Here is a 24,560-nt window from a genome sequence, read left to right as displayed (position 1 = left end):
ATTATTAAGCTGATAATGTGATATTAGTTTAATAATACACAAACATTTATTGAAAATAACATGAATCCCTTAATTTTTGTTTGGGAAGATTAAATTAGTTAGAGAGGCTTTTACCTGATCACGAACGGCTCTAGGCCCATTCTTTGCCGTACCCGGACTCAACAGCTTCAAGGCTGAATTTTTTATTTGTTAGATGAAAGTATATTAGAAGGATAGAAATAAGTTTTGAATAGGCCCATTATATCACAAACTTGTACTATTTTCACTTTTCTCTCTCTCTCCTCATTTTTTTTAATTTCTCTTCAGCTAAACAACTCAACTTGCTCTTTTATTTCCATCTACATTATTAATCTCTTCTGTACCAGACACACCCTTAAAATTTCATAAGCTTTCCCGGTGTCAGGTAAACCGCTGGAATTCAACGATAAACGCCACATAAAAAATGCATAACGACGGGAAAGTGCATAAGGGTAACTAACTAGTTCTAGGTCAAAAAGGGTTTCAAACTTACATGCTATATTATTCGATAATCATATTCTTTTCGCTTCAATGAACTTACGTTAATTTTAATTCAATAAATCTGAACCTTGGTTTTCAGAAATATGTACCTGGAAAGAGATTCGTGACATCAAATTACTCATAATTCATTAATTAATGTTAAATATACGTTGGCAAATACTAAAATGACATGTTCAGGTAGATTGCATATCGCAACTTCAACACAACTCAACCAAGACCGATTTCCCTCGAACTATTTGGCAGAAATGAAAGCCATATATTAATATCCATTTCATATTATAAATAAATGCCACACAAACTTCGTCAGCCTTCTACTCGTATATAGCATTCCATCAGTGCTTTGATCGATTTCTTATCCTGAAATGTCATCTTTTGAATCAGGCTTCATTGATTGAGAATCTGGCAAAAATTTCAAGAAACAGGCAAATGAAAACCAAAACAAATTACCTGGGAGATCGAGAATAAGGAGACGGAGAACGTGTGCGAGAAGGGGACCGTGAATGAGAACTAGAATAATATCTTCTGGAACTTCTGCTTCTACTTGGACTTCTACTGCGCCGGTATCTTCTGCAATTATTCATATAATCTCAATATTAGTTAGCCAAAGGAAAAACTCAGCACGACTCCATTTGCTGATATAACAATAATTTTACTGACTGGTACTCATTCCACTAATCACCAATCTCGAAAGTCCATCTCAACGCCACATTTGCATATTATGTAAACTACACAAATTACAAATCCCTCGAGCACACAAGGTCTTGAGATGAATTATAGAACACTAGATGCAATTACCCTGCATCATGCACGAGTAAAGCAAAAAAGGCAGTACTGATTAAGTAAAAAAAAGTCTTCTGATGAGAAGTTACAGCAGTATTGGTCAGGGCAAATTGCTCTTAAATGTCAACATGCAGCATCGACCTTGGACAAATTTATCATAGTATTAGAACGGTGCGACAACACTTTTAGAGGATTCAAAATAGCATGACAGCTGACAATGAACAGAATTACATCTGCTCAGAGGGGGAGGGGAGCAGGAAGGTACCACTCTTGACTTCATATTATGTCTAACGAAAAAGAACAGCCTAGCCTGTTGTAGGTCATAAACCAGAAAAAGTTGTCTAGTGGTTTAATACAAATTACAAAGGTGAAAATTGATGTTCCTCAAGGAATTCTGACATTCAAAATGATCCACACTCTAAGTCGGGGCAACTTTGATTATAATGACAGACTTCTTGTATGCTGAATCATTCCATTAAATCAAATGTTACACTTTTTTATCTTGTGAATCCATTAACAAGCACAAATGCATCAAACATGCAAATGTGCTATTAATATACCTTGGAGGGGAACCGCTGAAACTCCTGCTGCGGCTGCGGCATCTATACCGACTCAATCTACTAGTTTCTGCAAGCTTTTCCTGCCTCTGCCGCTCCTGTTCCCTTTTCTTGGCAAGTTCTGCAGCAGTATCTTTCTTAACTGCACAGGCAAACAGTTACACACAGAAATACAAAATTCACAAATACTGCTAGAATCACTCCTGAAAATAATTAGTAGAATGCAGATAGAAGATTTCTTTGATCTGCTATTAAAATAAATTATTCAAACAGCCATACTTTGTTTGTTTAGTTGCTTGTTCATGATTCTTTTAAGTCTTTCTTGAGGAGTTTCTTTCTTCTCCCCTTGTTTTAAGGGCCCTCCAGAACCACCAGCCTTTAATTTTGCTAATGCTGAAGAAGAACCACTGGAAAAAAGAGCAGCAATGATTAAAAAATGAATAAAAATTAGATAATTCAGTTTTTTATTAAAAAAAAGGTGAAATATCCTTTCTTAAAAAAAAAAAGCTGAATGAAATTAAGAATATAAAGGAATATTTCTATGGTGTCCATGACCAGCTGACAGTATTTCTAACAGTTAAATGAATATCAAACAAATCTTGATACAAAATTTGATGCTTAATAAAGCAGATGGTACCACAAACCATATATAGTTTATAAAAAAAGTCCATTCACATATACACTGTTGGGTGATGTCATACCTTACTGACGGTTTCAAGACTTTAGTGCCCTTATCCTTATCAATTGATACACCAGAAGCAGGATCAACATGCAACGCCTCAAGTATGCAACCAGATGTTGGCCTGCAAAACAGTAGAGGTATCAGAAAAAATAATTGTGAAATTTCTATGCAACTCGCAGGTAGGTAGTTAGTTATGCAAAATTCATTTCAGGGAACAATGAGCTTCAAATAGGAAGCCTTCTCCCTTCTCCCTCCTCCTCTTGGCAGTTACCCCGACAAACCTAGTCCTGATCTATTCTAAACCACAAAAAATTGCCTCAGGCAACAAAATGGGAGATATGTTGCCCAGAGAAAAGACAGTCCAATCTATCTTGGCAAGAATTAAAGGTCCAGTGCTCCGACCGGTTTAACAAATCAACTTGAGATGTAGGAGATCGTGGTGGAGAAAATCCTTCAGGCCTGCGTTCATCTGCTGCTCCAGAGCCCCCAAATTCAGTAATGTATTCTATTTTAGGAGTCCTTGGTTTGCTTCGGTGAATATCATCAGAATGACCACTACGCGAATAACGCCTTGAATGCGACGGAGAGTATGACCGCAACGGAGACCTTGACCTGGATAAAGAAAATGACAAAAACACATAATAAATTTTCCTTCACGAGAAGTATGAGTAATATGGAAAAAGATGTAAAGACATCATCCAGAGAGAAAATGAAAAAAACTGATATACCTTCTAGATCGAGAATAGGCTTCATATGTAGGACTTTGCCTTGTTTCCCTGCATATATATATATTGAGTGCAACATTATGAGTGGCAAGGAAGAATAATCAGCAATCCCATACGTTAGAAGGAGCACAATATCATATATTCTTCGCTCAATCTGAAGGATGAAAATATCAATATTTTCTACCGGTAGGGATCATGATGCAGCACACGAGTTCCAGATATCCGTGTGGCTTCTCTCTCTCTCTCCCTTTCAATCTGAGAAGCCTTCCTTCTTTCCTTACGACTCAGCTTCCTCTACAAATTTATAATATATCATTGTAAAACATCAGTACAGCCATCTTCAAATATGAAAAACTAAAACATAATTTAATCTTTCACTTACAATTGCAGGATCACCTTTGATCAACTCTTTTTGCCTTTTTTCTTCCTCCTTAGCCTTCTTATCCATGTAAACAAGCCAACCATACCTTTTAACTCCATATTCTTTTGCAATTATTTCCATTCCTTCATCATTGCTATCATCACTGTTAAAATCCTCATCATCCTCATCATCTTCTTCTTCCTCGTTATCATTATCGTCATCATCTGAAATATGGGTTTCTTCTTTTCCATTCCCATCATAAGAAAACCCAACCTGCGAGTAAGATCCTTTGCTTGCAGCAGGCTGCGACAAATTAGATCTACAAGTGGACAATAAAATAAACAAAATAAGAGCATCTATTATGAAGTATAACAACTACATATCATATGAAGTTGCAAGTAACAATTGTTGTGAATTGCTAAGATTCGGTTTTAAAAAATGGAACAAAAATTATGTCATAAAAAATAAAATAAAACAAATCTGCTAAACAACAACTACAAGGAGAAAAAAAACAACAGCATATCTCTGGTAAAAAAAAACTCCAAACAGTGCCTCCTAATATATTCAGCATTTCTAAGGAAACAAAGCAGAAGTTATTAACCCAATCTGATTCTAAGGATTGATAACCTAAAAATGAAATCAAACCCAAATTTTGGTTGTTTTGTAAACCATGTATATGAATTTATACCAATACATAATGCAACTCTCAGATATGACATCAATTAGTTTAAATAGGAATGAAAGGAAAATGCCATTGAACCTGTCTGATGTAAATGGAGCAGCAGCCTTGGCCTCCATCTCTTGATTTACATGTTGCAAAGCCTCCTCATCAGAAACTGTTAAGATTAAAAACCTAGTTTGTAAATTCAACTTCAAAACCAAAACAAAGAAATCAGTGGCCGCGGAACCATAGAACCTTCTGTATCTTATCCCTTTATCATGAATGAACAACAACGAAAAGATACAAAAAAAACAACAATGACAAAAACATAATGGTTATTAAACACATTGTCGAGAAATAAAAAAGTACCGACATCCTCTACGGCGATGCTTTATTAAATCCCGATAACGCTCAAAATTAACAAACTCTTCTAACTCTTCTTCTTCTTCAGACTTTTCCGGGACGCGCCTGTGGCTAGAATCGCGAATGAAATCAAGGAGAGCACGCCCATCAAATCTGCAAACGGAACGCATAGGATTCACCGTCAGTAAAGCGTTAGTTATAAATCAAATACACAAAAAAAAAAAAAACACTCAGAAGAAATGGAAAATAGTAGAAAAAGCATGCACCTGTCAATCAATACATCTTGTTTCCCATTCCAAGGTATCCTGAGACACAGACAAATAAACATGTAAACCTTATGCAAAATAATCACAGAATATGACTGAATTAATTAGAAATTAGAACCTTTCAAAACGGTGATTAATTGGAAATTAAGGAATTGAGAGAGAAGAGTGAGAGAAACGAACAGGCCCTGCTGATCCTGCGTGGCTTGGTAGAGAGCGTCGTCGCGATAGGTTCGGCTTCGAAAGCCGACGAGCTGAATAGATTGCTGAGGATCGCCGCGCCTCTTGGCTAGGTAAACGGCGCGTCGTTGCGCTCTCTTCCGAGCCGCGTCCATCATGTCGTGGACCTTCTTCTCCGACCTCCTCGCCTCGTGCCACATCCTTCTTCTTCTTTCTCCTCAATGCTATTTCGAACCCTAATTTTGATTCCTCGATTTTCCGCACACATCTACTTCACACCGTCTGCGTCGCGCTTTTCCTCCTGGACCCGGAATTGTTACTTACATGCCCCTCTCAAATCCCAATCCCACGTATGAATAATGGCCCAATCTATGAAATTACTATCGTCTATCAAACCCGGATACCCTTAGCCTTGTTGCCTGATCTTTTTGCTTAATTAATTAATTACTACTTACGATATTTTTTGTACAATTATTTAATTATTTAATTATATAAATTATAATTACTTTATTATATTTTCTAATGGATTGAATTGATATAAAAATATAATTAATTATTCTAAATTTAAATATAATAAAATAATTAAAACAATGATATTTTTAAAATAAAATAGATTTGAATTTGAAAAAAATGGATGCTCTAACATTATATTTTCTAACACATTTTTATTATTAACTAAAATTTGTTGAAAACTATAAATTTAAGAGATAGATAAATATTAAATAAGAAATGAAACTCACAAAAAAATTAAAAAATAATCAATAATGGAAAATGTATTCAAAACAATGTTTTACTTGCATTTCTCGTTGAGAGAATAATAAAAATGTGTACCATTAGTAACTAAAACAGTGTAAAATCTTCCGATAAAAACAAAAAAATTACTTCATAAGTCTCACTTTTTCACATGATTTTTATCTTGTTTTTTATTTTTCCTAACATTGAATTCCATAATTTTTCAATAAGCATATCCAAAGAAACATCTAAAGAGACAGACTTTAAATGTGGGATCAATTAAAAAAAGTTAAAAAAACGTGTTCCAAAATATAAAAAAAATTATCAATGTTTGAAAATGGATAAACTTGTTATGAAAGACATTATTTAAGGATCACTTTACAACTTTTAATAAACGTTTCAAAATGTAGTACAATCCAAAATAAAGTTAAAGGACCACCTGGGTAGTTTAGCCTTGTTTTAACCAAAAAAAAAAATCATATTGTACGAATATCCATTGGTATTCACAAATGTTTTTAAGGGACTCCACGAGTTAGTAATTTGAGCTAAAGTATCAACTCATACTCATGACGATTCGATTTGACCCAAATGCATACATCATTAGGCAATTGTTAAACACACCTCTATTGTAATAATAATTAATGCAGAGCAAAATATTTATTTTTGAGCTAAAGACACCTTAGACACTTATTTGGTTGTCAAGTTTTTGTTATAAATTACATCTTTAACATTATAATTTTATTATTTCCATTTTGATATATAATATCTGTTTTTCTTTTGCATCATCATTAAATTTAATTTATACGTGCTAATGATTCATTTTTTAACTTATATTATTTTTTACCTCATTTAGTTGCTTTTAAATTTAACAAATAACAATATTATATAATATTATAAGTGTATAGTCCAGTCTGTATTATAATTTTGGTGAGCGTCTTTAAAAACATTTGTGAATGTTTTTAAATTACATCTTTACCGCATGTCGAGGTACTTGTTCTCACGCCACTCATTTTCGTCGTTGATCATGTAGTCACCAATATCGAGCTGTTAGAGAGGACGGTTTACTTCTTTATCAATCTTGAGGTCTATGGCATCTTCCAATTCGATGTCCCCGACCCGTAACTTGTTTCATCCCTTCGCCATCCAAGGAGAAAAAGAGGAAGAGAAATAAGATAATGGAGGGAGAAATGCGACACAACTTGTTGCAATTTCCCATTCTATTTCACAAGCTGACCATTCCTACTCCCTTGGTCGACATACGTATTGGTGTATAGGAAGGGGGTGTGGTTTATCTGGAAAGGAATGTGTTTGACATCGTATATGGGAGGGTGTGATTTTTCTGGAAGAGGTATAGGGGAGGGGAGAAGGAGATTAAGGGAGTGTATTTACTAGGTTAGTTTAGGGAAAATATTAAAAGAATAAAAAACAGAGTACATGAAGTATAAAAAAGATGATGTAAATAGCAAATGTCATGTTTATGTGGAGTAGATCCAAGATCCTCGTAATCGGAAGTGTAGGTGCAATTAGTGGCCTATCATAATCCAACGATAAAACCAATTAAGACCTATCATAATACATATGCTTAACTATATTTGTAATATCATGTAGAAAAAAACTGTATTTGTAATATCATGTAGAAAAAAACTTTATTTGTAATATCGGCCTCTCAAGTTATAAGTTCTAATGCATTAACTACTCTTCCAAAAAAAAAATTAGCCTTGCTATATTTTTCAAACTTTTTCTATTTTTTTCTAACTGTTATTCAGTATAGTTTTCATTAATTTTTTTTATGACTAATCATTATAAAGTTCGATTGATCACCTTTGGTTGAATTTTTTTTTTAATCACAATTTTTTAATTCACAAAAGACTTTTTTAAGAAGATTGAGTCGGATACCACTTGAATCAATAATTTGTTAATAAACTTTTTTCTATTTACAATTAGGTATTTTCATTTTAATTTTATCTAATAATTAACGAAATTAACTCACTTGATAACTAGATATTGCATAACAATAAATAAATACGGTACATCAATTATAAAAAAAATATTTAAATTAAATGACGTAAAACTGTACTCTAATATGTAATGACATATTTATCGAATTCACAATATTTTATTGGTAAATTATTTTTCTCATAACGGTAATAAATATGAAAAAAAACATTTTCATTATAAGGAAATTAATCACCACGTGAGTAAATTTAGTTGTACACCTTCCAATATACATCTTTGTTTAGCCTGTGTTTGATTTAAGAGAATGAAAGATGTGTGAAAGTAAAAAAAGTAAAAAATTAAAATATTTAAATTAAAATCTAATATAAAGGTATGAGACCTACAACAACTTTTAAAATTTTAGGTGATTTAAACCAAAGGTTTTTTCTGAATAATAATAAATAAAAAAAGCATTATGGACTTATGGTTTTGGAGCTATAACAATACTATTGATTTTGAGAACGAATTGGCTGACCCATTCGCCTTGATAGTTTATCGCTTTCCATATTTGTGACATTTTTTAATTTGCGTAGCTCACATAAGCAATATATATTTATTTTTTTTGCTTTTGTTGACACGCTTTACATTTTTTTATATAGTTTATTTCTTATCATATTATTAATCCGAAATTATCCCATAAAAAAAAGTGACAAATCTTTCTTAAAAATTATGAACTAGATACTCCAGCAATATCATATTAAAAAAATAAATAAAAAAACAAATAACATACATGAATACGATTATTATAATTTGTTAATATCTTTCTATAAAAAAAATTCTATATGTTAAATCTCATCCACTTGTACTCCTAATTATTTATCTTGGCACATTTTTTACATATTAAATTAAATAAATTATTTCCAGATTGATTTATTTTCTTAAAATATTTTAATGACAAGTATTATTCTAATTTTTTGAAATTTAAATTCAAATTCTTAAAAATTTTGATGACAAGTATTAATTTATATATATTTTAATAATTGTATATAAATTAATGACTTAAATATCTTTTTTCCCTACAATTTAGTATTTTTTTCATTGCAAAAAAATCATTTTAATCTTTACAAGATGTATTTATTTTATTTTTTATCATTAAAGTGTTTTAGACGACATTTTTTCACCATTAGAAGTTTTTTTTACTGTTCAAAATATTGTTTAATGAATTTTAAGAACAAAAAATAAAATAAACTTACCTTATAAAGACCAAAATGATTTTTTTAAAGATGAAAATAAAAATAGGGAAGAAAATATTTAAGTCTAAATTAATTAGATATAATTTCATAACTTTAAATATTTTTATTTTAATTAGATTAAGAAATGGGCCGTATATTCGAAACATATTTCTTGGTACGTACTAGTAATCAATTGAGAGTCCTTAAAAAAGTAATTAATTGAGAGATGTCATCATCTCAGATATCATTGTTTATTTTATTTATTAAACGAAAATCTCGCCCGGTTCGAAAAGAGATAAGGCTTGCTTACGCGTAATGCCATGAACGGTTTAATTTTAGATTACTCATAAACGCGCTTTCCAGAAGTGAATGGGTTTTTATTTTTGAATAACTTGGTACTCCTCTAAAAAAAACTTGGTACTAGGCTACGAGCTGAAGCTCCATTATTAAAAAAAAAAATACTTTTTTAGTAAGACAAAATTTAGGCACAACACTATACATACATGTTTCTCTCACCAGGGTAATAATAAGCGATTTTTTTCTATATAAATTGAACTAAACATACATTAAGATTTTTTAGTTTTTTTATGGTCACAAGAGAGAAAAAAACAAAAAACAACAAACTTAAATAAAAGCTAGCCTCTAGGAAACTGGACTCCTATTTATTTTTTATTTATATTAATTGAAATCAACACTCGCTCGTAAAAGGAGTGAAAGTGGTTTTAGACATTTCCATATGATTCTCTTAGGTTATAGTTAATGACTCTCTCTCTCTCGATTTTTTATTTCTTGGCAATTATATACGTGATTTTATTCATCAATAAAGTTTGATATAATCGTCAATAGTTAAAATTTTTTTACATGTTGATTAATCTTCGATTTGTGACTATATCTATAGAAATCTTGTCAGAGAAAGATAAAAATTTATAATATAAAGATAAATTAAAAAATAAATAATTGATTGTTTATAGTAGCAAGTTGTCGCGCGGGCAATGGTTGAATTTGACAAAGTAAAATGGCGCATTGAATTGGCGCGTATATATAGTTTAATAATCTTACTAGTGGACGACACATTCAATTAGTCATACTTTAATACAAAATGCCAAGTATATATAATCTATATTAATTTCTGTTGCTTATTATAATAATGAAAACATGCATGGTTAACTAGAAAAAATTCTACAATCCCGACACATGATAGCCAGAGATTGCTTTTAAGGTAATGGATTCCGTCAATAATACAAATAACAAGACACATACATACATATCGTAAATTTGAAGCTCAGGTCAGTGACTTAAATCTAATTTTTAAAGATAATCAAGTATTATACCTAACTTAACGTATAATTAATGGTGGTATATTTGGAGTGTATAATTTCCTTCGGCAGCAAGGCATTATATTATACAACCATGTGGGAGGCAATAAGACTAAAAGCAAAAAATATTTGATCATTTGTCACTCAGTGATAGATAAGTTTGCCAATTAAACTAAGCAAATAAAAATAAATAAATACATGGGTGCAATATTTCTACGCCAAGCAAGCAAGGAAAACAGCGAAACAAGGTGTGCACTATATAAAATAAGGATATTACTCAACATCCTTAAAATATGTGTTAAAAAATTAAAACTAAAAAATATTTATTATAAAAATCGAAAACTTAAAAAATTATGAAAAATAAAACTTTGCATATTAAAATATTATTTTAAATTTTTTAGCGAATATAAAAGAAAACTGATTAATATTTGTCATAAAAATAAAATCAAAGGAGAAGGAAAATAATGAAGACAGGTAATGATGAGGTGGACCAATGAGAGAGGGATTTGGGTGTGAGTTTAATCCATAAAGGGTGTGGTATCCCTTGGCATTCAAAAGCGCCGAAAGAAAGAAACCTAACAGCGCCATAGCGTTCTCTAAGCTATCGTGCGAGGTCCCTCGACCTCCGCACAACCCCAGCACCAAGGGGCTGTGCCTGTCGTCGTCTTCCACGCCCATGTCGGAACCCGACACCCAGGCGCCGCCGCCTCCGTTCCTGCTCCAGCGCCCGCCGCTTCTGCAGTCGGCGTCGCCGCTCTTCAAGCAGCGGTCGTGGTCGCCGGACGCCTTCCGCGACGAGGCGTGGCTCCGCCGCAAGGGGAACTGGAAGAACCGCCGCAGTAAGAGCGTCACCGATGAGGACGTGGACGAGCTCAAGGCCTGCATCGAGTTAGGCTTTGGATTCGATTCCTCCCCCGAGGTCGAGCTCGATCAACGCCTCTCCGATACTCTACCCGCTCTCGGCCTCTACTACGCCGTCAACAAACGCTACAACGACTCCCTTGTCACCAAAACCACGCCGTCCTCCTCCTCCTCCTCCGCCGCCTCCGATTGCGACAGCACTCCTTGCCCCCACGGCAGTCCCCACTCCGCCATCTTCACCACCGGTAATTAATTAACATTTACTTAGATAATAATCTCTTATCAGAATTAGAGTTTCAGATCAATAACTTTAAATAGTTAGCTAATCATTATTGAAATTTCAGCTCGACAATATAAATAGTTGTGATCAGAATTAAAGTTTTACTTCGATGACCTTTATCAAGTTTTGTAGTAAAATTATCATACATTAATATTATCGAGACGAGACTCTAATTCTAACAAGTGAACATTTAAATTTTGTTCTTCAATTTATTTCTGAGTTATTTAATTTATGTGTTAATTATGATTAAATTGGATTAAGATCTCGTTTATTTTTGTTGTTGTTGATTTGATCGGTTTGTTGGTGTGAACTATTATGAAGGTGATAACCCTCAGACGGTGAAGACGAGGCTGAGGCAGTGGGCTCAGGTAGTTGCTTGTGCGGTGCGACAAAGTTCAGATGTGTGATGATAATAATTACCGAATGGAGAAGCAGGGTTGTAAAACCTAAACCATACAGTAGAAGCAATGTGTGATGATTGATATTATAAATGACAACGATTTCCCACCGAACCAGACCAAACCAAACCGAGAGTGAACCCTAGTTAACCACCCAATCGTGGCGGAACCAAAGTAGTTAGTTAGCTATATTACATTACAATTACATGTGGGGCTGTCGGCAGCGCCTTGTTTTGTACTGTACTTGTCCAATATGTGATGACTAAGCCAAGGTAGATCTATTATAGTATTATCTATGTCATATGATATATGCTAGACGTACGTACAAATTAGTTTTGTTTTTGTTTTTGTGCTGAGTGTGTGACAGGAAGAAAAAAAAAGTCAAAAGGTGTTCTACTGCATTTGAATCCAGTGCTGGTTGTGCTGCTTCTTTTCTCTTTCCTCTTGGTCTTGCTCGGTTGCTAGTACTTTATTGAAAAACAAGGAACAAGAGAGAAGTGAAGTGAAGAATATAACATTCTTGTAACTCTGACAAAGAGATTTGACTTGCACGAGGAATACAGCTTGCTTTCTAGCTAACATGGGCTGGCTGGGTACGAGTACGACTCAACTTGTGTGTCTTTCGTGAAAGGCAAGACACTGAAGCTTCAAATTTCAACATTCTCCTGTTCGTGTCATCGATTGGGAATATTGCGGTGCTGGCAATGCTAACTTTGTGTTTCTGACTCATTGTACTTAATTAATTTCTAGCTAGCCACTCTGTCATGACTTTGTTTTCCTTTTCCACCGATTTTCCAGCGGCTGGGAGCTTAATATTTGCGGGAATGGAATGGAACATCTCTGGCGTGTTGACTTTTCACGCGGAGGCTGGCGTCAAGTCAAATTACTGCTAACAAAACGTATATTACAGTGTTAATAAACACCAATGTTAGGGGAACTCTGCCATGAAAAATAGAAGGTTAAGATGAAGGAATGTGGTGAGTTTGGGTGATAAAAAAATAAAGAGATAAATGATAACTTAATTACAGAAGTGGCGTGATATAAAAGAAAGAGAAAAATAATACTATAAAACTCAGATGAAAGAAAAAACGAGTAGATGAACGAAATAATATGTAGTTGAAATCCCTTATATATATGACTATGGCCTTGATTATAACTTTAGATGAGTGTGTCTGGAAAACGTTAGATGAAGTCACTTGTAGCAGGGAAAACAATTGAGAAAGAAACTACGAATCCACACATTTGTCGGCGAGTACTAGAAGAGCAAATTAGGAAGAGAGGAGAAAACTAAAACATTGCAATATATTTTTCTAAGAAACACTTTTATTCTTCTCAAAATGCCATGATCTCTTTATAAGTGATTACTACAATATAATATAATAGTCCAAAATAGCCAAATATGATATTCTTAATACAAACTTAAATTATTTGTTGGCATTTTTTACTCTCATAAATTTGTTACTTAAATTATTTGTTTAATTCATAAGAAAAGAATATTGTAAGTTATCTTGTACCTGATCATCTATTAACTTCCTTTCTCATTGATTTTTTTTTAAAAAAATATTCTCCTAAAGTCTGACTTCTAACGAAATAGATTTGTAAGTTTACCCGAAAGAAAATAACATTTCTGAAAATATAATCATGAATAAACCTTTATTTTTCTGTTTAAAAACATTTATTTTTTTATTACATCATAAACAAACCTTTAGTTATTGCATTCAATAAATTGAAGGCCTATCTCGAGAGATAACATGCCCGTAAGAGAATTGCTATTCTTAATCACCCAATTGTGTGTGAAATTATGTACATACCTTCCTTCCTTTCCTTTCCCTTCCTCCCTCCCTCACATATTTTGGGCCGACACTCCCAACGCCTCTTCTCCCTTCTTTTTGCATCAACCGCATCCTTTAGGTTTTTATGTGTTTGCCTTTGTTTCACGTTTTCCGATTTTGGTGAGTTCTTTTAATTTACTGTACCCAATAAAATTATAATGCCATTGTATCTCAAATACAACATATTCATATTTTTTGTTTTTTAAAACAAAAAATAATAAATTTATATTTATGTTACTGTACAAGTTGAATCATCCAACAAAATCCTAATTTTATTGAATAACTAAATCCAAACAGTAATGGAAGCATAGTGTGTTATTCAATTGCATAACGGAATTATAATTATGTTATGTAATTATATAATGAAATTATTTTTTTGTTTTATACAATTGTCTGAAAACTTTTTTATTTTGTTTTTGAATTGTTTATGCTTGTCTGTAGAGTATATGTAATATTAATGGATAAAAGTTGAGGCAAACCAGAATGTTTTTGAATATTCCATACAAGCAAACGATAATGATTTGAGACATTCAACGGAAACAAATGATAAAACATTGACCCCAAATCTATTTTTCCTAACTTCTCCGAACATTTCATGATTAATGAGGTATATTGATTAACTTTTGATTGAGTTTATATGTGTGTGTTTTGTTACTAAAAAATAATATTGATTTTAGTTTTTTAATGAAAAAAAAATTACTTAATGAAATTATATTTTTTTTACTATAGAGGTGAAAAAAAAAACTAAACAATAGAAATATATATTTCCGTTGAACTATTATGGAACGAAATCATATTTGTGTTGTTTAGTTCCAAAAAAAAATTACATATATTCTTCATAAAATACTAAATCAAGAAACTTTTATGAGTTGCACAGTATTATTGTTCTTAGTGATGTAAGAACTTGGTAACAACTAACGGGTAATTAACAAGGGAAAAAAAAAAAAAAAACAGGTGAAACCGTGAAAGAATGAATGACAGGAGTTATTAACCGGGCAGCAGCTATAAACCTATAAACAAGCTAGGAACGAATTTCTTCAGGTCGTTTTCCATTCAAACAAATAGTCCTAAGACTGGGCTAATTTTTCTTCATTGCGTTTCAAATACGGCTTTTGCGATGTTTTCAAATGTGTTAACGGTCTCATTATGATATTTGTATATCTGTAATATCGCGAAACCTGCGCAGATGAGTTGTTTGTCAACACTATGCAACTCATGCATGCTTTGAAATTTGAACGTTGCAAAATCTTTGGATGTCTCTGTCCAACCAAGACATTACATACTGTATATTACTGCAGAAAGAATTAGATTTTGGCTCTTGTTAAATAAGCCCCCCTTCCTTCTAATTAAACTTGTTATTATCCATTATACCCTTTTCTACACCCCCACAAATCTTATTCTTTAAATCTCTTTTACTCTCTATATTATATTTAAACCCTAATTGCTGGAGTGTTTTCTTTTCAATGTCTGTCGTTGAAACAAATATGTGTAGCGATTAGTTATTTTATGATTTATGTGCATCCTGAAGTATGTATCATGCTCAATTGTCACTTGCTATTTAAACCAAAAGGCACAAGAAAACAATTTGTTTTTGAAGGGTGTGCTAGTATGAGAGCCAATTTTGGCTGACACGATACAATTTGGGATACTACTAGACATTATTTATGAGTGTGAAGGGTGTGCTAGTATGAGAGCCAATTTTGGTTTCAATTGGGGTGTTGTAGTTATGTTTTTCGGGCCTCCTTTGTTTTTTTACTGCCTCCTTTGTTCTAATTTACTATTACTATATATGTCTGCATCTTCCTTTATGCATGCACTGTGTATACATTAAGATGCAAGCGGTAGTTGGTTAGTGTTGAATTTAGATTCTTGGTAGGAATTTTATGGCTATAGGTTCCTGGAAGGTAGTAGATTGGTTTATTGTATCACAGCTTTTATGCACTTCTTTTGTGCCTTTTCTTTATCATATTATATAAGATGGGAGTTCACAATTAGAGTTTAAATATAATATAAAAATAGGGTGTAAAAGAGGTTTAAAGAATAACACATTTGTGGGTGTAAAAAAGGGTACAATCAATAATTAATAACAATTTTAATTAGAAAAAAAGGGGCTTGCTTAGAAATTAGGGAGGCTTATTTAGCAAGAGCCTTAGATTTTTAGTTATTTGTAAATTACAAAAGTCTGTGTATCTTATCATCAAATCATTGATGCTTTTGTAAAAAAAAAAAAAAAAAAACTGATGTTTAATTTCGTTGCAACATTGAATATATCAGAATCTCATAAAATATTTGTCACCTTTAGACTGCATAAGGTAAATTCTAAATAAAAAATAAATTATCTCACAGTCTGCTGTAAAGTATTCCCTCAAATATCTGTTGCTTAAAAATGTATTTCTCCTGTCAAAAAAAATATTTCTATTTTTTATTTTAGAAAACTAAGAAAGTATATATATGATTTTATTTTTAACTATTGAAATAATTTGCATTAAATATTAAAAATAAGATAAGATTTAATTATATCATTCTATTCTTTCATGCATAAATAATTTAACTGCCGTTTAACACCTATTTTAAATAAACATATTCCTTTTTTTTTTCTCTTCTCAGATTCTAGCTGCACTCTCAAATAATTAATTTTTATATTTTATGTTGATTTATTCTTTAATTTTAAATTGCTTACACATTTAAATGAATTACCTTAAAGTTAGCCATTCAAGTATTAATTGTTCTTCTTGATTGTTCTAAAGTGGAGTTGCTTGAACAGACAGCAATCCAACCAAGTCGAATTTCACTTAACACAAAGGAACTGTACCATGAAGTACATTTATACTTTCACATCTCCCTAACGGACCAGTTCCAAACGTCCCATTAATTTACTACGATATTTACACAGAGGAATTTGTGAGTAGACAACATAAAAGTCCAAATTAAGTAAGGGACAAATAAAAGTCATCACATATGTGCATCGCATTAGTCTTCTTTTTCTTCCATTGTCCATACTTTTTTAAATATAAATATTGTTGGGCGGTCATAACAGGCAGAAAAGGTCTAACACAAAGAAAATGGACAAACTGTAAGGGGAGACCAATTGATGAAAGATGACAAAGACACGTAGCTTTAATAATTAAAATATAACTGCGATCGATAACGATGAATGGAAGCAACGGTGAATCAAATGTAGAGTTAGGTGAGAGCAAAGAAAAATCCCCCTTACCCACTTTACTGATTCACGTTCCGTTCCTCGCCTCTTTTTTTTTTTTTTTCTTATAATCTTAATCATATTATTACTATTCTTCGCGCCTCCTTAATTTTCCCTTTTCTCAGAAAGTGTAAACAAATAATGCAAAACACACGCGTCCGTCCATTAAAAAAAAAAACCAGAAAATAAAAGCTGTTCAATCAACGGGGAAACGTATTAGAAACTTCCGTTTAGAAAAATCATGAGAAAACGCAATTTTCACAAGAAGAGAAAGCCACATACGACCCTTGTGAAAAGCGTGTCTAAAACTCTCGCCTCCTTATCCACCAATCCACTGTTGTTGTCTTAAGCAATTAATAAAGTGGCTTGTAACTGCGTACGTGTGGATTCGATTTTCCTTTGGTCCAAAATTAACATTAGGATTTTATAGTAGTGCTTCTCAAAATTTCTAGAACCCACGTCACACGTACTCTGGGAAGGATAGGGTTGGAAAATGCCTGGTTCCGTATTATATAAGAGTCTCGCCCTAGAATCCTCGAGGAGGAGAATTTAATTCACTGTACTTTATCCTTTTGTGTGGGGAATTATGGTAATTGATTTTGAGGGTTTGACTACTCATGGATTATGATGGTATGAGAAAACCTTCCAAAAACTTATTTCACTCTCGCTTCTTCCTTTTTGGGTTCTATTGCTGGGATTGGGAGTTCTTGACCGCTCTCCTCCTTTTTAGTTCTTCCCCTTAATCTTCTTCTTCACAATTTTTATTTCCTTCCTTATTAGACGTATTAGATCAGATTGAACAAAAGGGTTTTTCTTTCTTTCTTTCTTGGGGAATAATAGAAATAAGAAAAGATTAGTGAGGTTGAAATGTCGCAACGATCGGTGCCGGCGCCGTTCTTGACGAAGACGTATCAGTTGGTGGAGGATCAGGGGACGGACCAGGTGATATCGTGGGGTGAAAGTGGGAACACTTTTGTGGTGTGGAAGCATGCGGATTTTGCAAAGGATTTGCTTCCAAAATATTTCAAGCACAACAACTTCTCCAGCTTTGTTCGACAGCTCAATACCTATGTATGTTTGTTTGTTGCCCCTATTCTTTCCCTAATTTTTTTTCCCAGCCAGGTATTGTTTTTGTTTTTTTCTGTCTATTTAGGCAAATACTAAATAGAAGGGGTAAGGAGGAAAACTTGTCTGTTAGGGATATACTGACAAAAATATAGATTTGTTTAACATAATAATTATATTTTTTCAAGCAAACATGATTATTGATTATAGAATCTTTCTATTTTCTTAAACATAATTACCATTTATCTATTTTATATTAAACTATATTATCTTCATAAGAAGGGAGAAACATAAGAAATTACCTTTTCAGTCTAACATTTTAATTTATTCACGCTATTTTTCTAAGAAAACACTTCTTCCAAAGTCTTAAACTTTGCCTGGCTCTCCATTTTCTCCTTTCTAACTAAATTCTAATAATTGATTAGCTCAATTTTACTATTTTACATAATTTTCCGAATAAGAACAACAGACATTTCAATTTTTACGGCGAAAAGTGAAAGAAAAAGAAAAATCAATCATCAAATTATCAATAATAATAAAATCGGCGTTTTTGTGAACATGCAGGGATTCCGAAAAATTGTGCCAGACAAATGGGAATTCGCGAACGAGCATTTCAAGCGAGGGCAGAAGGAGCTTCTCTCCGAGATCAAACGCCGCAAGACCGTGCCTCAATCGTCGGCACATCCCCCGGAGGCCGGAAAGTCCGGCGGCGACGGCAACTCTCCGTTGAACTCCGGCAGCGACGACGCGGGCTCCACCTCAACCTCGTCCTCGTCCTCCGGTTCCAAGAACCAGGGATCGGTGGAAACAAACACAACGCCTTCTCACCAGTTATCGAGCGAGAACGAGAAACTGAAGAAGGATAACGAAACGCTGAGTTGCGAGCTGGCACGTGCGAGGAAGCAGTGCGATGAGCTCGTGGCTTTCCTCAGGGACCGTCTGATGGTGGGTCCCGATCAGATCGATCGCATCATGCGGCAAGGAAGTTGCGGATCTGAAAACGTGGTAGGTGAAGGCGGTGGAGGAGACTGTTTGAAACTGTTTGGTGTTTGGTTAAAAGGGGATACGCTAACAGACAAAAGAAACAACAACAAAAGAGGCCGCGAAGACCAAATGGGCTTCGGTGGGCCTCGCCTCAAGGAGTCAAAGCCCGTTGTTGACTTTGGAGCTGTAAATGTCATGATGAAGAGCAACAGGGTTTGCAACTGAATGAGGCTCTCACCTCGCCACGTAATCTTTTAAGCAATTAAAGAAGGAATAGGATAATGATTAGTGAAAAAAGAAAAGGCTAAGCGATAATTATGTTTGGGTAAAAGACCAAATGCACTAGCCTATGCTTTCTACACATGTTGAGGTTGTGTAATTTGTAATGTACGTAGGTCAATGCCTCTATGAATATTGATTAGGAAATTAAACAGGTTTTAATAGTCAATTATGACTTTTTATGTCAATGCATTTTAATGATTTTTTTTTTTCTTTCGAAAAACGCATGTAATGGTTAAATGGCTGCATTCTGTAGTTTAGTCTGATGATATAGTGGAGCTTCACGATCCGTGGTAACGAGACTCTCTCCCTTGATTACATTTCGAGCCCGAAGGAATTTATAATAGTGACTATGATTATATGCGCACCACGTTAGCTTAACATTTTCGAATCATAGTGCCATAGGTCGTATCATGTCTTAGTTACAACGATGAACGAACCGTAATATACATGAAAATATTATGAACTTTTAGCTTATTAGTCATTATCTCTTTGTTACACTAAATGGTACTCCTTCAAGGAACTCATGATGAATAATGATATAACTTTTTAAAAATAAACCATGTTAACTAAAACCAAGGAGGAGTCTTGAAGTATTTTTTTTAATAATTCAAAACTCATCAATTTCTGAGAAATTATTTCTCATCAAGATCAATAAGTATTGACTTGTAAAGTTTACCGATTCACATCTTAACACAAATCATATCATTATTAAGTAATAATAATAACCACAACAATAACAATAATAAAAAAGATCATGAAGAACATGGTTTTTAATTACATGAGAAATAAATAATTTACAAAAACATTCATTTCTAATTATTTATAGAATTTATAACTAAATCTTTCTCATGAACATAATATTTTAAATTGCATAAAAGTTATAATTTAAAAAATGTTGCTCCCCCTTGAATGAAATAATCATATATAAAAATTTATACTAGGTAAACTAGCTTCTCACAACTATAAGGAATAAATTCAATCTCTTCCAATGTTATTGGGAGAAGCAAGCAAAACACTTATGAATCCGAGCATAAAAAAATAAGAATAAAAGGTTAAAAAAAATTCCTAATTTATAATGTTTATGATTTTAGCGAGACTGATAAAATTTTAATATAGGTTATAAGTTCAGCTCATAGCTTCAAATAAGGATTTTTAAGGGATGAAAATTGGTTTTGGCAATTTAAAACAAATTTCTCATGTGTTGTGTACCTTATGGGGTGTGTAGAGTTTTGAATTTAAATAAATAATTGATCAAAATTATGGATTGAATAAAAAGAAACATAAATCTATCACAAAATATAAAAAAATCAAATTAAACAAAAAAAATGATATAAATGTTTTTATTTTTTAATTTGAATTGTTTTTAATATTACTGTATAAAATATAAATGTTTTAAAAAACAGGAAATATATTAAAAATAATATAAGAGTTTTATAATAAAAAATAATAAAAACACAAGAAATGAAAATCCAAATAAAAGGCCCTAAACTTTATCTTTTTAAGAAAAAAATTATGCCGCAGAGGGAATTAGGCACGAGTTTGACCCCCTTGAGGCCAGTGAAGCATCTCCTCGCCTCTCCTCCTCCAGGATGGCCATCGACAGCGTTTATACTTCGTCTCCACCGTTTCAGAGCGGACCATCCGGGTGGGTACTCTTCTTCTTCTTCTTCTTTAACCACCAATTTTATATTTATACATGTCCTCTCCTTCATTTTCAGCCACTCGCGCCATTTCTACCTTGCAGTCGACAGGCTCCACTTCAAAATGGTATTCTTCTTTCACACATTTTCATTTCTCTATCTCAATCTGTTCCTTTACTATTTTGATTATCCAAAACGATCGCAGCAAACGGTGATTGAACTCGTGGATCTGGTGGCTCGACGTCCATGCTTGCCCATCGTGGTCTGCTGCAGCACGCGCGACGACCTCGACTCTCTCTGCTCCTCTCTCTCCACTCTCCCCTTCCTTTCCTCTTCTGCTCTGGTCTCTCTCAACTCATTTTCTTCCTCCTAATTCCACGCGCTACACTATTTCCCTAATTCGTTCTTGTTTTCCTCGTGTCAGTACAGTGACCTTGGCGAAGATGAACGCTCTTTTATTTTAGAGAAATTCCGACAGGTGACGGCACGGTGGAACCAGACGAATCACGGTGGAGCACCGAATGAGGATGAGATTGGGAAAGATGAGAGATCTCACATGATCATTGTAACAGACGCTTGTCTTCCTCTCCTTGCTTCTGGAGAATTTCCTTTGAACGCTCATCTTCTCATTAACTATGAGTTACCAGCAAAGAAGGTCTTCCTCTTTTCTCTTTTCCTTTTTAAACTTAATTTCACCATCACTGTCTGCATTCTTATATGTGTTATGTTTACTACATGAATAATACTGGTTTATGTGCTGTGGAATTGGTCTCCGTAATGTCTCTTCCTACTTTACTTATCTTTTTTGTGTTTCCTGCAGGAGACATATGGAAGGCGTTTGGCAACTTGTTTAACAGCTGGTCCTTTCTTTATTACCTAGTTCTAGTTTTTTAAGTGAGACAAAACTTAAATACAGTTCCTTGGGTGCTGTTTGTGCTGTTTAACAATCATAATTAGAGTTTTACCACACTAATTATTAGGATAGAAGGAGAAGGGAAAGTTAGTTAACATAGTTACACTATTAATAAGTTAGTTAGAGGAGTTTATTAGATATAAATAGGGGAAGAAGGATAGTGGAAATTCAGATTTGGATCATTTGTAATTGAGCATTAGCTCTTTGTGAAAGGAGAAATCCTTTGTGAAGGAGAAATCCTTGGAGGAGAGTTTTCTCTCCTATGCTTTGTTCTTTTCTTATTATTCAATAAAATCTATCTTTTCTTTCCCATTCAGATTCTTGGTTCCTAACAGTAATTTGTGTAATCCTTTAATGCAAACTTTCATTGCACAGACTACCAAGACAAAATTCCAATTCTGATTGGAGAACACCACAAAGAATACCTTAGGAACTGTATCTAAGTTTTGTCCAAGTAAGTGTTAGTTTGCGTTGTTGCTAAGATTCCTTGCTATTGTGCAGATGGAATTGTTATTAATATGGTTGTTGGTGGGGAAGTCGTAACTCTAAAAAGTATAGAAGAAAGCAGCAATATTGTCATGCAAGAAATGCCTATGCAAGTAAGTTTGCTTGCTTACTCTTGTTACTTGAGTTTGCCTATGTCAGGATCACATGGCATACATCTCATTCTGATGGTTGAAGTTTATTCATATATTTAAGTTTCTTTTCAGAGCAAGAAAGTTGGCCTTATATATTATTGGATGAAGCACTCTTTTATTTTTTGTTTCTTTTTATTAATATTGGTCCGCCTACTTTTCAGTTAGTACAGTTGTATAAACGTCTTCTGTGGTTCTTTAATTAGTCTTATAAATAAATATGTTAAACACATTGCAGATTCTTGACATTTTATGAAGACAATATCACTGCTTGCATTTGTGAATGGCTGAACACTTGAAGCTCTCTCACTCCTTTGAATATTCTGTGAGTAGTCACTGCTACAAAGAAAATAAACTGCTAAGCTTTTTATTACTATTTTGGACGTGTAGATTTTTTTGCTGGATTACATCTTTTATTGGTTGTTTCAAACTAGAATACAGAAATTTGCTAGAAAAGACAAACTTATTGGTCTTCTCTTTCTTTTGAAATGTGAGTCATATATTGTTCAACATTGAAAGAGGGTATTCCGAATTTCTCTCTCTCTATCTCTAAGAAAAGATTAATGGGAACAACTTTTGTAATTATGTTTTTAAGGAGAAATTTAAAAGTGAATTGGAATGCCAAGCATATGGTGAAATTTAAAAGGAAACTTCTCATGTATCAACTAACATTGACATGTAAACTTTGTCAAGGCAAAATTTACTGGTTAAAATGTCCTGAAAGGCTGAAATCTGACAGTGACATTTCTTAGTTGGCATGTTTTGCCAAAAAATAGCATTAAGGGGCCTGAAATCTGGGGCCTTATGTTTTTGCCTGACCATTGCCTGGGAGAAACACTGAAGCAATGGAAGTGCTGAAGCTGATTTAACAAGTGCAGTGAACACTGAATAAAGTTTTCGTTGAGATCACCCTTTCTATGAGCTACTACCCTAGCTCTTGCATGGGAGGGGTTGTTTGGCAGTCGAAAAAAAATGTTGTGTATTTACGTTAGGTTTACTATGAGTCAATAGTGAATCGTGTGCGGGAAGATACAACTTCTGGATGGCAACTTCTGTGTGATTTTCAATGAGGCTTCCATGAATTTAGACAATCTCGTGCTGACTGCATGAAAATTCTTGCTGTGGGCTACTTGCTTGTGGCTAGCATGTGCGTTTTTTAGTCTGGGCTCTTGGGTCCTTTGGACCCCATGTAAGCCAAAATAGGGCTACTGCATCCTGCACTCTCACTATTGCATCTTGCTTCTCCCATTTTATTCCGGAATGCAAATTACCATTATGGAATTTTGGAATGGGCTTTCCGGAATACAATGGGAGGTACAAGATGCTATAGTAGAAATGCAGGAATCAAATGGCCCAAAATAGAAAGGAAAGTGAACGGCAAAACATTTTTTTTTGCTGAATTGAATGTCAAAACAGAGAAACAGATGAGGACTTTTTTAATTTCAATATTTTATTTTATTTTATAAATGATATTCTCACCGTCAGAAATGGAACCGGATGTAATTGCATTTTTTTTGCTGAATTGAATGTCAAAACAGAGAAACAGATGATGATTTTTTTTTATTTCAATATTTTATTTTATAAATGATATTCTCACCGTCAGAAATGGAACTGCGTAAAATGTAATTACAGCAAACTACTAAAACAAGTTATTTTACCAAAATTTTCTACTAATAAAATCAAATTTTACCAGTCCAATCTACTTATATTTTCATTATTGGAGTACATAATTATCACGAGTTGAGTCCCAATCAATATCAATATTCAACACCTGTATGGTTTGTGCAACTTTTTCATTTCTTTTCACTTCACCCTAAAACGCATATGTACTTGTTTGTAAGAGCATCTTTATTTTGAGCTTAGGAACAGAAGAGGAAATGAAATGATGACAAAGAAGAAACCAGTAAAAAATATATTTAAATATTAAAAAGTGGGATTTAAGTAAGATTTACTAAAAATTATCTAAGATTCCAAAATGAAATTTACACTAAAGGAAAAAATGATGAAAATTTTGAGAGATCTTTAATTCTGTGACACTGTGGGTTTATAAAAAATTATCTAAGATCTTAATTTAGACTCTACCATTAAAGATACTCTAAGCCTTTTCCCCAACAAACTTCTAATTTAATCGTGTTACTAGATGAAGCTGCCAATTTGTTCCTATT

At 33.4% G+C, this 24,560-nt stretch overlaps 4 protein-coding genes across 6 annotated transcripts; 3 read left to right on the top strand and 1 right to left on the bottom strand.

The window, feature by feature from the left end:
• Window positions 1–619: 619 nt before the first annotated feature.
• Window positions 620–5,446, bottom strand: LOC114421677 (CLK4-associating serine/arginine rich protein-like). Its single transcript, XM_028387733.1, has 13 exons — window positions 5,095–5,446; window positions 4,915–4,953; window positions 4,659–4,801; window positions 4,385–4,460; window positions 3,646–3,943; window positions 3,448–3,557; window positions 3,267–3,314; window positions 2,941–3,150; window positions 2,558–2,659; window positions 2,136–2,263; window positions 1,860–1,998; window positions 967–1,086; window positions 620–876 (listed from the first exon to the last, which is right to left on the bottom strand). Exons 1-13 carry the CDS (start codon window positions 5,289–5,291, stop codon window positions 852–854), a joined length of 1,635 nt encoding a protein of 544 aa, XP_028243534.1. The 5' UTR covers window positions 5,292–5,446; the 3' UTR covers window positions 620–851.
• Window positions 5,447–10,845: 5,399 nt separating this feature from the next.
• LOC114421660 lies at window positions 10,846–13,001 on the top strand. Of its 3 annotated transcripts, none has more exons than XR_003668565.1 (3): window positions 10,846–11,412; window positions 11,769–12,117; window positions 12,213–13,001. XR_003668565.1 is itself a non-coding variant. In XM_028387716.1 (2 exons), the coding sequence occupies exons 1-2, from the start codon at window positions 10,983–10,985 to the stop codon at window positions 11,852–11,854; spliced, it is 516 nt and encodes a 171-aa protein (XP_028243517.1). In that variant the 5' UTR covers window positions 10,846–10,982; the 3' UTR covers window positions 11,855–12,710. The 3 variants fall into 3 exon arrangements, 1 of the variants encoding a protein (XP_028243517.1); XR_003668562.1 differs by having other exon boundaries at window positions 11,769–12,540; window positions 12,644–12,722; XM_028387716.1 differs by having other exon boundaries at window positions 11,769–12,710.
• A 4,303-nt stretch (window positions 13,002–17,304) lies between these two features.
• LOC114421652 (heat shock factor protein HSF24-like) lies at window positions 17,305–19,501 on the top strand. The gene is made up of 2 exons (XM_028387705.1): window positions 17,305–17,947; window positions 18,506–19,501. The coding sequence occupies exons 1-2, from the start codon at window positions 17,744–17,746 to the stop codon at window positions 19,148–19,150; spliced, it is 849 nt and encodes a 282-aa protein (XP_028243506.1). The 5' UTR covers window positions 17,305–17,743; the 3' UTR covers window positions 19,151–19,501.
• A 1,206-nt stretch (window positions 19,502–20,707) lies between these two features.
• Window positions 20,708–23,008, top strand: LOC114421644 (ATP-dependent RNA helicase eIF4A). The gene is made up of 7 exons (XM_028387692.1): window positions 20,708–20,852; window positions 20,926–20,974; window positions 21,053–21,190; window positions 21,272–21,502; window positions 21,668–21,707; window positions 22,262–22,359; window positions 22,634–23,008. Exons 1-7 carry the CDS (start codon window positions 20,797–20,799, stop codon window positions 22,649–22,651), a joined length of 630 nt encoding a protein of 209 aa, XP_028243493.1. The 5' UTR covers window positions 20,708–20,796; the 3' UTR covers window positions 22,652–23,008.
• Window positions 23,009–24,560: the final 1,552 nt, after the last annotated feature.

Source organism: Glycine soja, chromosome 1, assembly GCF_004193775.1.
Source record: "Glycine soja cultivar W05 chromosome 1, ASM419377v2, whole genome shotgun sequence".
Lineage (NCBI taxonomy): Eukaryota > Viridiplantae > Streptophyta > Magnoliopsida > Fabales > Fabaceae > Glycine > Glycine soja.
Note: the sequence above shows the minus strand (reverse complement) of the source record. Positions and strands in the feature narration are given on the sequence as shown.

Coding starts and splice junctions, on each gene's coding strand:
- LOC114421677 (XM_028387733.1), bottom strand. CDS start 5,291: ATGTGGCACGAGGCGAGGAGGTCGGAGAAGAAGGTCCACGACATGATG. Junction 3,944..4,384: donor GCTCCATTTACATCAGACAG/GTTCAATGGCAT, acceptor GTCCACTTGTAG/ATCTAATTTGTCGCAGCCTG. Junction 877..966: donor CCTTATTCTCGATCTCCCAG/GTAATTTGTTTT, acceptor ATGACATTTCAG/GATAAGAAATCGATCAAAGC.
- LOC114421660 (XM_028387716.1), top strand. CDS start 10,983: ATGTCGGAACCCGACACCCAGGCGCCGCCGCCTCCGTTCCTGCTCCAG. Junction 11,413..11,768: donor CTCCGCCATCTTCACCACCG/GTAATTAATTAA, acceptor ACTATTATGAAG/GTGATAACCCTCAGACGGTG.
- LOC114421652 (XM_028387705.1), top strand. CDS start 17,744: ATGTCGCAACGATCGGTGCCGGCGCCGTTCTTGACGAAGACGTATCAG. Junction 17,948..18,505: donor TTCGACAGCTCAATACCTAT/GTATGTTTGTTT, acceptor GTGAACATGCAG/GGATTCCGAAAAATTGTGCC.
- LOC114421644 (XM_028387692.1), top strand. CDS start 20,797: ATGGCCATCGACAGCGTTTATACTTCGTCTCCACCGTTTCAGAGCGGA. Junction 20,975..21,052: donor ACAGGCTCCACTTCAAAATG/GTATTCTTCTTT, acceptor AAACGATCGCAG/CAAACGGTGATTGAACTCGT. Junction 21,503..21,667: donor ATGAGTTACCAGCAAAGAAG/GTCTTCCTCTTT, acceptor TGTTTCCTGCAG/GAGACATATGGAAGGCGTTT.